This window comes from Phoca vitulina, unplaced genomic scaffold (assembly GCF_004348235.1).
Source record: "Phoca vitulina isolate PV1807 unplaced genomic scaffold, GSC_HSeal_1.0 scaffold19, whole genome shotgun sequence".
Taxonomy (NCBI): domain Eukaryota; kingdom Metazoa; phylum Chordata; class Mammalia; order Carnivora; family Phocidae; genus Phoca; species Phoca vitulina.
The window spans coordinates 10,573,011-10,587,543 of NW_022589722.1; the positions used below are offsets into that span (position 1 = coordinate 10,573,011).

The window sequence follows — 14,533 nt, forward strand, 5'->3', positions numbered from 1 at the left end:
GCCGGATGCTCAACCAACTGAACCATCCAGGCACCCTAGTCAATCTTTGAAACTCTGAAGCCAGGCACTGACTTCTCCTTTCTAGCTATGAGAGACTCAGATGGCATCTTCTTCCAAGAGAAAGCTATTTTGCCTACATTGAAAATCTGTTTAATGTAGCCACTTTAATTATCTTTAGCTAGATCTTCTGGATAACTTGCTGCTTCATCTTGTACTTTTATTTTATGCAGACATCTTCTTTCCTTTAACCTCATGAACCAACCTCTGTTAGCTTCAAACTTTTCTTCTGCAGCTTCTTCACCTCTCTAAGAGAACTGAAGAGAGACAGGGCTTTGTTCTGGATTAGGTTTTGGCTTAAGGAAATGTTGTAGCTGATTTGATCTTGTACCCAGGTCAATAAAACTTTCTCCGTATCAGCAATAAGGTTGTTTCACTCTATCATTTATGTGTTCACTGGAGTAGCTCTTTTAATTTCCTTCAAGAACTGTTCCTTTGCATCCGACAGCTTGGTTGACTGGAGCAAGGGGCCTAGCTTTCAGCCTATGTTGGCTTTTGACATGCCTTCCCGACTAAGCTTAAATTATTTCTAGCTTTAATTTAAATTCAGAAATGTGTGACTCTTCCTTTCACTTGAACAACTAAAGGCCATTGTAGGGTTATTAATTGGCTTAATTTCAGTACTGCATCTCAGGGAATAGGGAGGCCTGAGGAGAGGGAGAGAGATGGGGGAACAACCTGTTGGTGGAGCAGTCAGAACACATACAACACTTATCAATTAAGTTCACTGTCTTGCATGGGTGTGATCTGTGGCACCCCCAAAATAATTACAGTGGTAATATCAAGGATCATCACAAATCACCACAACAAATATAATAATAATAGAATTTGAAATACTGTGAGAATTACCAAAATGTGACACAGAGACACAAAGTGAACAAATGCAGTTGGAAAAATGGCGCTGGCAGGGTTGCCACAAACCTTCAATTTATTAAAAAATGCAGTATCTGCAAAGCACAATGAAGTGCAGCACAGTAAAATGAGTTATGCCTACACATTAGAGGTTACCAGAGGCTGTGGGGAGGGGGAAATGAGGGAGGATTTCTTAATGGGTATAGCGTTTGTTTGGAGATGAAAATTTTTGGAAAAAGATAGTGGTAATTGCTGTACAACATTCTAATGCCACTATATTGTGTACTTACAATGGATAAAAATGGCAAATTAAAAAAAAAACAAAACAGTAAAAACAGAAGCATACAAAAAAACAACTTCATGAATTGTCCTGGATCCAAAAGATAGATTATGAAACATGTTAACAAGTAGTCTTTCAAATGCAATAAAGCATCAGATAGAATGGAGCCACTTCTATACACCTAAAGCAACATATTCAATGTGTGTTAACATCATCACTTGGAAGGAAAACAAAAAAGGCATCCTCTCTTACCTTTAAAACCGTGTCAGTATAAGATGAATCGTAAGTGTTCAAGGTTCAAAATTTCTGAGTTTCAATTCTCTTCATTGCAAAGTTTTCAGGATCTGAATGGTGGTGCTCAAGTATCAAAAAAAGTATCAAATTCCTTAATAAAATGAAGAAACATTCCTAGAACTTCCTAGGAAGAAGAATTTTATATAACTACTGGATATATTTCTTCACCTTTTCTATGCAAGAATATCAAACTTATAGATAACTATAAGAAATTTGTAAAACATCATTTATATAACCTATGAAATGAAAAATCTGACAGCTTTATAATTGAGTACTATCCTGTAAAATTACAGTAGAGATTACTAAATGAATGGCCAGCACAAATATAAATTAAATATCATTACTGGCACAGTGAGACTTCATGATCTTAAAAATGAAACCCATAAAGGAAAATGATACCATTCTGCACAGCCTCCTTCCCCCAGAAAGAACTATGACTCAACAAAACCACATTTTAACAACATGAAGATCTTGTTATTATAAATTTCAAAACAAAATGGAGGAATTTCCACATAATATTTATAACCTTCAAAGTACAATATTAATACAGGTCTGTCAGTTAGAAATAACAGCAGTTTGTTAGGCTACAGGATTTAACATAAAACCAATTTACAAATGTGAAAAGCAGTAGTGGTCCAATAATTCACCATTACACATGAATCTGTTTCTTCCAGAAAATTTTTTTTAAAAATTAAAATTTCTGTATCATGAAATATTAAAATAACACCCAAACATGCCACAATCACTATTCACAAATAAAGTTAAAATGAAATATACAAAAATTCACTTAATACTGTTAAATAACAATAAACTACAAGATTTCCTGAACAGAAATGGTAGGACCCCTGAATGTTTTACAGTGAATATCAGGAAAAAAAAATTAAGTTATGATTATTTTCATGATATATAAGCCAAAAATTTACATGACCATTTCAAAATATACCAATTAAGATTTGTAGTTTGTAAGATGCACTAAATGAATAGTCCCTAAAAGTTAACACAAATGCTTAAAACACTTACCAACACCAAGGCGTGTTTATGATGTTCAAAGAGATGCATAATTGAAACTGTAATATTTACTATCTCTGATAAACACATCAATACCTACAATGCTTTAAAACAATCCTCTAAGTTGTTTCTCTCATTTGTATTTATCATGGCTCATTTCAAAGACATATTACAGCTTTTAGCTGATTCCAAGTGAATGTTATTAAAACATACATATACACACACAGCCCCCCAAATGAAATAAATGGCTCCCCAAAGAAGTATCATCCCTTCTAATAAAAGAATCGTATTTAAGACGAAAACAAGACCTCACATATTTCACTGGACTTGTATGGTTTAGTTTTAACTAAATTAAAGCACAATGTAAAACAGGTAAGTGTATTAGTATACACATATCCAATAATATGCAGTAAATATTTCTAAAATGAGGAAAGGTAAAAATAAATAATTTTGGTGCTTTAATTTACTGGTATCTAATGTGAGATCCCTATATCAGGTGTTCACTTGCTTGAATCAACTTCTGCATCACATGCTTTCCTAAACATATGTGCTCATCAATTTCTTAGCTACTCTACTTGCGGATGTTCAATAAAAAATTATACAGCATGAACTTAGAGTGTTCAAGATGGCTCACTTATTTTACTGTTAAGCAAAGCTAAATTTACATTCCAGGAAACACTGCAGTTTAATTTTTAAAACAAACAAGAAATGCAGCAGTAAAACAATTCGTGAGGAGAAACAGATGCATTCACATCTAATAAAGCCACTGCAACTTCTTCAGGCATTTAACTGTTGTGTTAAATAAACAGACAGTAGTTATTTAGCAGCAATGATTCCGCAATAAATAATGCACTGTGTTTCTCAGTCCTGCACAAAAATTGCAGCTACAGTTACATCAACAGCTGTAACCTACTGGCTCTAATGGCAGAGAAGACCTTAAAACCAACTGTACAAAAAAATTGTCACACTGTGACAACAAATATAAAAACAATCTGTAGGTCTGAAATAAAAAGACTCCACTGTGAAGAGGACAGTGTAGACAAACGGAGATTCCAAGTCCACCAAAAGAAATAATTGCCTTCAGATCTGAGTCCTTGATTGATAAGAAAGGCTGGGGGCTGGGCTTGAAACCATTTTATCAGACTTAAAAGAGCATGCTCTGTCTTCTGTTCTTCCCATGTCCTAAAATATAAAGTCATTTTATGAGGCAGTTCAAGGTTCAGTTTTATCCCACATACAGTATTTGGTGACTCTAGGAAGCTAATGTTCCCACCAGCAAAAACTAATGTTCCACGATAAGAGTGATCAGCACTGTCTTAAAGACCCTTTTGTTGATGGGGTCAGTCTATAGCTTCTATGCTTCGAAGTGATGAACCTGAAGACTAGGGAAGCACAAGGTGTGTCTTCTGCCTCAGGTACCAGGGATGGCGTGTGCAGTGATCAAGCCAGGCCACTTGTAAAAGGTCTTTGTGCCATCTGCAGCTTTCAGGATCCCTGACTTGACTGAGTCAGATTTCTCTCTGAAGAATTAATGAGCTGCCCACATCATACAGAAAAGTGAGTACGTGCAATGCTAAACATACAGTTGTGGAATGCACTGTACATTGGTTTTTACATCAATAATTTTACTGATCAAGTTATAAACCAAAAACGTGGTTCCACGCAAAATTTCATGATCGACACGTGAAATGGTTTATGACAAACACACCTGTCTCTGGATAAGAAGAGTTTCGAAAACCCGGGTCCTTTTGCAACTGAATCTCTTTCAAACTGAATATTGATACACCTAAAATGCATAGACAAAAACTATCAGGTGAAGGTCTAACATTATTAAAACAAATATAACCCAACTACAGACAGAATGTTTAAAAATGTATATTGATTCAACATGAAACATTTATGCTACATTTATAAGGTTACAGCCCTACTGAACTATTTTCCCCTTTGTCCCAATGTTTTGAGAAGGAAACCAAACAAAATAATCTCCCCTCAGAAACTTTCCCCTACAACTCTGCTTTGAATAATGCTTCCAATATGTTTCTCCTAGAATATGTACATATAGAGAATATACACTGTCTCTTCCTAGGACTTACTGGGGTTGGGAGACCTAATCAAAAGGTATTTCTTGACTTTTATTCTCTCTGTCCTTTATGTCTCCTTATAATGGCAGAAGGTATCAGGGCCTCAAAATAACTGCAGATTTTCAGAAACAAAACAATAGGTTTGTACACAACCATAACTGCCTACCTCAAACTATGAAACTTGGTGTTAATAATGAAATGTAAATATCATTTTTTTTAAAAAGATTTTATTTATTTATTTGACAGAAAGAGAGTACAAGCCGGGGAAGTGGATAGCAGAGGGAGAGGGAGAAGCAGGCTTCCCACTGAGCAGGGAGTCTGATGTGGGGCTTGATCCCAGAACCCTGGGATCGTGACCTGAGCCTAAGGCAGACGCTTAACCGACTGAGCCACCCAGGTGCCCCTGTAAATATCATCTTAAAAAAAAAAACACTTGTAATTCATCTTTCTCATTTCCATCTCTGCCAGAGAGGTAGTCTTTCATTAAAAAATATCCAGGTAAGTTCTAAGTGAAAAGTCTTAAGGATTCTTGATTCCAATTAGCAAACCTCAATGAATCAATATTCTTTAGTGGTAAATGAGAATGGGAAATTAATGAAAGCTTTTGGAATCTCAGTTCCTAAATATTCTAATTCCCCATTCACCTTACTCAGTTTTAAAGTAAAATGTTGGGGTAATCTTTTAAAAGGAGGTTATGAGTAAAATGAAGCAGTTAACTCAGGCATGAGAAATCAGCTCTTTTAGTGACTGACAATACACTCACCACTTTCATGAAGATAGTAAAGTCAGTGACCGTAGCAAAGAAAAATCATCTTTGTACCTTGAAAAGGAAATCTACTTTCACAAGAAAACAATTTTATGTTTTGGATGTGCTTCACTACTCTTTGCCTGAAATCCGTTTTTAGAAACTCTGAATCAAAGCAATCCAGAATGGGCCTAATGACAATGTCTATCATCAGATGGCATTTTCCAATTTAAGTCTAATAAGATTAATAACCCATGCCTAAGTACTACTGATTTCTTACAGAGCAGTGGCAATGTGTTCAGTGTTAAAAAGAAACAAATTAAGGGGGTGCCCGGGTGGCTCAGTCAGTTGGGCGTCCGACTCTTGGTTTCAGCTTGGGTCAAGTTCTCATGGGTTGTGGGGTCAAGCCCCACTCGAGCCCCACGTTGGGCTCCAAGCTCAGCAGAAAGTCTGCTCGAAGATTCTCTCCCTCTGCCCCTCCCCCTACTCGCAGGGGCATGTTCTCACTCACTCACTTTCTCTAAAATAAGTCTTAAAAAAAAAAAAAGAAACAAATTAAAACATATGCAAATCAGACACACTTCCCTTCAAGGAATTCTGATCTGGTTACAAAAAGACTAAAAGTTTATGCTTAAAAACCAACAACGGGGCGCCTGGGTGGCTCAGTCGTGAGGCATCTGCCTTCGGCTCAGGTCATGATCCCGGGGTCCTGGGATCGAGCCCCACGTCGGGCTCCCTGCTTTGTGGAGAGCCTGCTTCTCCCTCTCCCACTCCCCCTGCATGTGTTCCCTCTCTTGCTGTGTCTCTGTCAAATAAATAAATAAAATCTAAAAAAAAAAAACAACCAAACCAACAACAATCTCTTCCTAAACCCCTAATTCACCCCAGTCTCCAATACTGGACAAATGAAAATGGTGGGGGGGGGGGGGGAGGACTTTAGAATTTCTCTTACTTTCAGGTAAAGTATGTATTCTTGGTCCCAGACTTCGAAAGTATACATGTTTCATGGCCTCTTCTGCTGAAACCCTTTTCTTAGATTCGTACTGTGAAAAAGCAAAGAACTGCTTCATTAACTTTTTCTCTAAACATTATGAGGGGAGGCAGATTAGCATTTAGAGCTACTTTTATCTTATTTGTAATACAATGACTGCTTTTTAAGAACCAATTTGGAGTACACCAGATATACTCAAATGTGAGTTACTACTGAGATTATGTAGTAATGACTATATCTCAGTTCCAAATTTCCAAGATGAAGTTGGATATTCTAAAAATTTAGATTCCCTGTATTTTCTGAAATGATAAAAAAAATTAAAATATCTGACCTTTGGCGTTCCTTTTCCTCATGAACACCAAAGGATCACTGGAAATATATCCAATACTTTTATGACAGATATTATTAAATTACCTATTGGATACCCATTTCCCTTTTATCCTTGAGATAATCTAGATTTGTTTAAGGGGCCCATGCTTCAAAATCCAGCGGATCAATCATGAATCATAACTGTTTTAAGTTTAGGCTAACTATGATAATCTTGCTCCCCAATTCCCAGCCTCTCTTACTTAAATTAATGTTCTGGCCAATGAGACTTAGGATGAAGCTTTGCAGGGGTTTCTGGAAAAGCCTTTGCTTTCCAGATTCAAGTGGGTGATTATGGCTGACACCCTTATCCTCTCTTCTTACTGCTTTGAATAGAAGATATAAATGGTATTTGTAGGTGCAGCAGCCTCTAAGGCTGTAAGTATAAAGAAAAGAAAAAGAACATAAGAGAATATGAATTGCAGAGAACATGGCCCTGACATAGTTGATCAATGCCAGAAGGTGACTACCTCAGAGTTCTAAGTCACAATGAGAGACCCATACACATTAAGAGAAACCATCATTTATTATTTTTTTACTTACGCATATGCCTTAAGCATGCCAGATACTACAATAATCTTATTTAACTGTCATGACAAATACTTAAGCATGTTATTATTGATCCCATTCTACAGATGCAGAGAAACTGAGGCTTAGTGATTACAAAGTAAGATGTAACTTACCTGAAGAAACTTTGTTATTAACTCAATTCCCTCAGAGTCTAACCTAAAAACAACAAAAAACAAGTGGTTATTCTTTTATCTTAGCTGACAGCAACTTTTCAAATAAAACTATTTCCCTAATGTTTTAACCTGCTAACTTCAAGTGCTCTAAAATAGCCACCACTCTTGTTGCTTTCAAATAGACTCAAATCTGTTTTATCCGTAAAAACTTATCTTGCCACTTGTTTAAGAAGAAACTATAAAAAACTGGGCTTTGACTCAAATTTTCAATAATGAAGAACAAATTAGATAATTAAAGAATTTTTTTAAATCACCACTCTGTCTCAAAGTAACCCTTATTATCACAAAAGCTGAAGTTACGTGTATCATTTTCATACTGTTCCACTACAGGCAAGATACAAAAGCACCATTTTCTTACTGTATAGGTGAAAATAAAGACAAGTAACTCCGAATGTATCACACTGTGGTTCACAATAAACACAGATGACTCATTCAACATGTTTTTACAGGGTAGTCTACGGAGAACTGGGTACTAGAACCTATAAAGTTCAATGTAAATATGCCACAATGACATCATAAAACTTAATTAAAAATTAGGGCTACAAAATCAATGAGGTAATCAATAAAGATGATAATTATAGTGATGAAATCCATTTAGTAAGTAGAGGGTTTGGGGACTATTTTAATGGGACAATCTCTTGATCAGAAATCACAGGTTCTATTTTGCATGCCTTTCACTGGCAAAAAGCACAATTATGAATAAAGAAGTATTTTCCCAAGTGCTCTTAGTGGGTATGTGGATGCTGTAGCCTAGACATTCTCCAGACTAATCCTTTGTAGTTTGCCATTCTGACAAATATCCAGAGCTCCTTGGGCACAAACAAACTAGGGGCTAAGGTCATGGAGAACCTGCTTTAAAGAAGAGATTCAACCTTCTGCACTGGACACTACAATAGTGAGCAACATATAAATGACAAAAATAGGATTTATGCTATTTAGAAGGAAGAGATACACACAAAAAGCCCTGCACATAGTATTATTCTGCCTAAGAAAGTCTACTTAAAATGTTATCAGTTGCTATAGTAACAATAAGAACATCAATTCACATAAATACTTTAAAAATATTTTTGGTACCAGAACTGTTTTTTCTACTCTCTCTAGCTTGAGAATAAATGGAACTAGAGCCAAGTGTGTTACGTCGTGAGCAATGTGAATGTCTTTTGATTAAAAGACATTGACCTTATTTGGTATCTGAGTGTACTCTATTTTTTTAAAGGAAACATGAAAAAACACAGTCAAAGGGGTTAGTTATTCTTTGTTACTTACTGAAAATGTAATAATTCCATAAGTAGAAATGTTCTGACTGAAATTTTAATGGGGGTTTTAAATGGATCTGGGGGTAGATCTGAGAAACGTTAATGAAATGACCAACATTTAGGATATGAGGGGTCAGAAAGAGTTCACATTCTTCAAATATAAATCATGTCATTAACATTGGCCAAATACTGATGGGTCATCTTGGGTCAGAGTCAAGATTTTACTTATAACACTTAGGTTTTTGTAAGTAAATACAGAATAATTCCATAGGAAGCAAAACAAAAATTTTATCACGGTCTTCATGGTACTGAATACGGCATTAACCACTGTCTTCTTTCTGAGAGAGGGAACAATCTACATAAACTCTAGAATTCTAATATGGATGTTCTATATTCATTTTATTTATAGCTCGATTCTATGATTTAAGTATCTTGGTCTCTGAATTATAAAATTAATCTGACAAAAGGAAGAAAGAAATTCATTCAGATTCAAATCAGATCCTGAAATATTTAAGAACTCTGTATGTGTATTATATATTTTTCCCTGAATCCTTACTGCGGCTAATGCTTCAAGAGACTGGAAAGAATCATGTGGGTTTTCCCCTTTTAACTTAAAGAAAAAGAAAAAAAATACCTGGGTGCATGGTTAATGAGAGGCTGTGGTTTGTATTTTGGAAAGTTGTAGTTCTTGAACTCATCATTTGAAGAAACACCTGGCCAAGTTTCCTGAGATGGTGTTCCTGAATTTAAAAAAAATTTTTATTTGTAAACATATAAAAATTTATATATACACAAATATATATAAATAAGGAGAACTAAAAGTGTCTTAAAGAACAATTTACATTTAGTAGCTGATTTTACTATTTCAACTGAAAGCAAAATGACAGAAATAGTAAACACATACTGACTTTTTTTGGGACTATGCAATGATGCCATAAAAATGCCATAATGCCTAATTGATACCTAACCTAGAAATATTTCCTAATAATATGCTAAAGGTCAATTTTCAACAATATTTCTCTTTGTTCTTGCATACAATTTTTAATGCAAAGGCAGAACTTAGTAAAGGAAAAAGAGAAGTTACATAGAAGGCTCTATCTTTATAATTATGCTGATTATAATTCTTTTCTTTGTAATCAGGTTTTTTTGTTTTTTTTTTAAGATTTTATTTTTAAGTAGTCTCTACACCCGACATGGGGCTCGAACTCACAACCCATAGATTACGAGTCACCATGCTCCACTGACAGGGCCAGCCAGATGCCCCAACTAATTATAATTCTTATAACAGCTATCTTAGTCTCAGTACCAAATTTTTAAATATATATTTTTAAATATATAGTCTTATCTAGCTAGTCACAATTGCAGGAAACAAATTACTGGGAAAATATTTCTGTTACCTAGCAGTCGGAAAATCAAGTGCAATTCATCTTCCACAGTTGATCCTGGAAACAGAGGTCTTCCAGAAGCCATTTCAAAGAAAATGCAACCAACACCCCTTTAAGATATATCATAAAAAAATGATGAGCAATCCATTTACATATTATGAAGGACAATTATCTTTTCCTTAAGATTGCCTCTGGAGATGGAGAATTTTATATCAGTCAGCTAGAAAACCTCCTACAGAGATTTTTTTCAGCTCCAACTAAGCTAATTTGTCAATATGTATCCTATTTGTCTCTACTTCCATGTTGCTAGATCCACTCCTCCATCTCCCCTCCTCTGCCCTGCCTTAAAATGTCCAGCTCTCCTCTGTATGACCCTTGAAGAAAAACATACCAATAGCTAATAGTGATTTAATGCCTATTACGTCTTAGTGGGTAGCAGGGATAGGGAGAAGCAAATGATTCAAGATACTTTTATGCAGGAAGCAGAGAAAGAACATATAGGTGCAGGATGGTGAGTGTGTATGAGAAGGAAAAGAAATGTATGGGGATTCAGTGAATAAATACTACCTTCTAGAATCTGTGTCAATACCCTTAAGACATAGTCCCTTCTGTTAAAGGGCTTACAATCTAACCACTGTATGTAAAATTTTACATATTAAAATGGTATACAAAAAGTTACAATGATGGAGCCACTATGGAAAACAGTATGGTTGTCCCTCAAAATAATTTAAAATACAATTACCATATGATCCAGCAATTCTACTCCTAAGTATATACCCAAAAGAACTGAAAGTAGAGTCTCAAAGACATATTTGTCACCTATGACCATAGCAACATTACTCATAATAGCCAAAAGGTAGAAACAACCCATATGTCCACCAACAAATGGATAAACAAAATGTAGCATACATATACAATGATTATTCAGTCTTAAAGATGAAAGCAATTCTGACTATATCTCTACAACATGGATGAAACTTGAAGACATTTATGCTATGTGAAATAAACCAGTCACAAAAGGACAAATACTAGATCATTCTACCCATATGAGGTGCTTAGAAATGTCAAATTCACAGAGATGGAAAGTAGAATGGTGGCTGCCAGTGGCTGGAGGGAGGAGGAAATGGGGAGTTGTCTAATGGGTATGGAGTCTCAGTTCTGCAAGATGAAAAAAGTTCTGGAGCGTTAAGGTTGCACAACAATGTGAATGTACTTAATGCCAAAGAACTGTACAACTAAAATGGGTTAAAATGGTAAGTTTTATATTATGTATATTTTACCACAATTTAAAAAATAAGTTTAAAAAATGTTATACAAAATTATATATAATTGTTCAACGCAAGACAACAGGAGGAAGCGTATGACTTATCATTGCATTATATAGTCAATAAATGCAACCACATTTCAGAGGAAGGTATTTGTCACTGGATGCTAGGTTGTATTCAGAAAGGATTTATGAAAAGCTCTGTTTTGAAAGTTCCTAGGCACAGAGATGCATAGTAGACATTCCAGATGCGTGGACTAGTATGAACACAAGTGCAAAGGTAGGAAAGCCCAGGTTATTTTTGAGATATGGTGAGTAACCATTTGGCTAAAAGGGAATATTTATATAGAGGAACAGTCTAATATAAGTTGGAAAAGATAGCTCAGAGACGTTTTATGGAGATCATTAAGTATCAGATTGATGAATTATATCTTACTCAATAGGTAATGAATGGGGAAGCAACAAAGGTATTTGAGTAAACGAATGTCATGATCAGAGTGGGATATGAGGAAGATGGCTACAATATTTTTTTATTCTTAGACTGACTTAAGGCCAAGTGGATTTTTATGAATATTAAATGATGATAAGAATAATTTTATTTTGAACTATGATATACTAAACATTCTTCTAAATGCTTTGTATGTATTAGGCTCACTTGGTATTAACATTATCCACAGAACAGCCTTTTAAAGTAGTTATTGTTACTATTCCCATTTCTTTAAATGAGGAAACTGAGGCAAGTCCAGTAATTTGAATAAGGTTATTATATAGTTATAAGTGGCAGAACTGGTAAACCTAAGTGATCTTACCCATGTGTCAAAACTTTTAATTATTGCTTATATTGTCGCTCTTTATTTTTTTTTTTAAAGATTTTATTTATTTATTTGACAGAGAGAGGGAACACAAGCAGGGGGAGTGGGAGAAGGAGAAGCAGGCTTCCCGCTGAGCAGAGAGCCCGATGCGGGGCTCGATCCCAGGACCCTGGGATCATGACCTGAGCTGAAGGCAGATGCTTAACAACTGAGCCACCCAGGCGCCCCTATTGTCGCTCTTTAAAGTATTATCTCCTTAAAAGTCAAATATCTCTCAGTGTGCCGTGTGAACAGCTACATTCTTTCAAAATTATAAATGGCAATAACATTTGCATGTATTTACCACATGTCAATCTGTGTTGAGTACTCTGAAGAACCGAGAAGCACATCAGGTGGCCGGTACCACAGTGTGACGACTTCATTGGAGTAGGTCTTCGTGGGAACTGACTTGGCTCTGGCTAGCCCTTCATAGGGAAAAGAAAACAATTAAGAAATGGCTATAAAGGATTTCCCAACCCTTATCTTCACCATGACTTCAGTCACAAGTTTTTTTTATGTCTGAGACAGCTACTCTCTAGTTTCCTGAAGTTTAAAAAATCAGTTTTATGAATTTTTTTTGAGTGTGTGTGGTCTTGGGTAAGCAAATCTTTATGTAATTAAATAGTAACAATTCCACAATCAGAGACTATGTTTATTTTTATGCATGTGAATGCACCTGATACAGTGTCTGGGTTAATCTAAACTTAAGATACTTGCTTTCAATGAATCATGGTGCCAAAATTATTTCCAAGTGGAACTTAAATTAATGCCAAATAGGCCAATGAGACAGAGAGTTTTACTTCTTATAGCTATAGGCTTCTGTTACCTTTTTTAACCTGATTCCAACTTTCATTTGCTATACCAATTTTAGTTTTCTTAGACTAAATTACACTGCTATTGTGTACTTTAAGTTTGAAGTCATATTTAAGGATAATTTTAAATAAAACGGACCATGCTGCCTTTGGCTATTATTAATGTAAATGATGAAAACCCTGTGCCATTTCTTTGCCAATTTAAAATGGAATTCACTGGTTATCCAGAAATAAAGGCAAGAGTTACAACTTCATCTCTTTAGCCACTGGCATGAGAGTTGTTTTTACTATCTCTAAGCCTCCAAATTCTGATCACTTGTAGAAGCAACTCTAAAAGATACCTGAAGAAATATAAATTTATTCTAACATGTAGTTTATTTCAAATAACAAGGAATAGTTCATTTTTAGGCTGTGATTTGTTATGTATAACTTTATATATTTGATTAAAATATTAAATATGAAAAATGTCATAAAAGGATAATTCAATCCTTTATTAAACTGGATAAAAGCACTCAAAACCAGAACTTTAAATAGTTAGGCAGCACTCACACTATTTTTGTTTAGTATAAACAAAAAGCTAAACGGTATAACTGGAACAATGTTGACACTAGCTTATTTATAATTACAAGTCTTACTCTACCAACCCAACTTGATAAAATAAGTTCAACAAATTATTTTCCTACCAACTTTGGTAATTAGCAAGATGTGGACAGCTTTCTAGTATCTCTTCCTGATATTAATAGTGGGTTATGTGGGAACAAAAGACAGGGCCACAAGTTTGCTTATTCTATAACCTATAAGCATAGCATCAAATCAACTGCAAGTTAGTTTCCTCAGTACCTAACTCTCCTGCTCCTGAGAGAATTCTGAACTAGTGTGCTTGTTCAAACAGATTCCTGGTTCACAATTAGTATTTCAGTATTGGTATGAAATGAAATAATCTCTTTCAAACCAAATTAATTGTGATATGGTATAATTATAGAAGCCATTTTTATTATTAATGAAAATGTTTGTCTATATTAGTACTTCCCTAGATCTGAATTTCATCAATCACAGGAAAAAGGAGAGAATTTTCAAGATCAATTTACAATAAAATACTCAAAGTTATATGACCCTCCCTTACTTGTGGTCCTTAAGTATATTTACTACACAACCAATAAAAAATAAATAACTAAAAGCAGAGACAAAACTGACTGTACTATCTCATGGAATAATCAGAATTTCTCGTTGGCCTGTGAAAAGATAAATTCGCTTGGCTTGCTTTGTTAGAAGCAAAATTTAAAGCACTCACAGCATTTCCCCCAAAAAGTAAATTTTTCATTTCTAATAGCCAAGCAGGGTTTCTCTATCACTGCTATTCATTTTAGGATTAAGGAATAAGGACCAGTAAATGCAGCTCAGCAAAACAAAACAAAACAAAACTACAACAACAAAAACCAAAAGAGAGAGAAAATAACAATTATAAGGAAAGTAACAACATAAACTGTGCCTAACAGACTGTATAATGTACATGAGCATATGCAAATAACTCATAAGTTTAAACACATG

At 35.0% G+C, this 14,533-nt stretch overlaps 1 protein-coding gene across 2 annotated transcripts in view; it reads right to left on the minus strand.

The window, feature by feature from the left end:
- Nucleotides 1-3,339: 3,339 nt before the first annotated feature.
- The window catches only part of CDK17 (cyclin dependent kinase 17), a 110,540-nt gene continuing 99,346 nt past the window's right edge, over nt 3,340-14,533 (minus strand). Inside the window, exons 11-17 of one of the 2 annotated variants that reach the window (XM_032416855.1) lie at nt 12,478-12,598; nt 10,071-10,168; nt 9,308-9,413; nt 7,358-7,400; nt 6,270-6,360; nt 4,200-4,277; nt 3,340-3,673 (exon numbers count right to left, since the gene is read on the minus strand). In XM_032416855.1, coding sequence (XP_032272746.1) covers nt 3,636-3,673; nt 4,200-4,277; nt 6,270-6,360; nt 7,358-7,400; nt 9,308-9,413; nt 10,071-10,168; nt 12,478-12,598 — 575 coding nt within the window. In that variant the 3' untranslated portion in view covers nt 3,340-3,635. Of the gene's footprint in view, nt 4,028-4,199; nt 4,278-6,269; nt 6,361-7,357; nt 7,401-9,307; nt 9,414-10,070; nt 10,169-12,477; nt 12,599-14,533 lie in introns of both variants that reach the window. The other variant, XM_032416856.1, reaches the window with a different exon arrangement.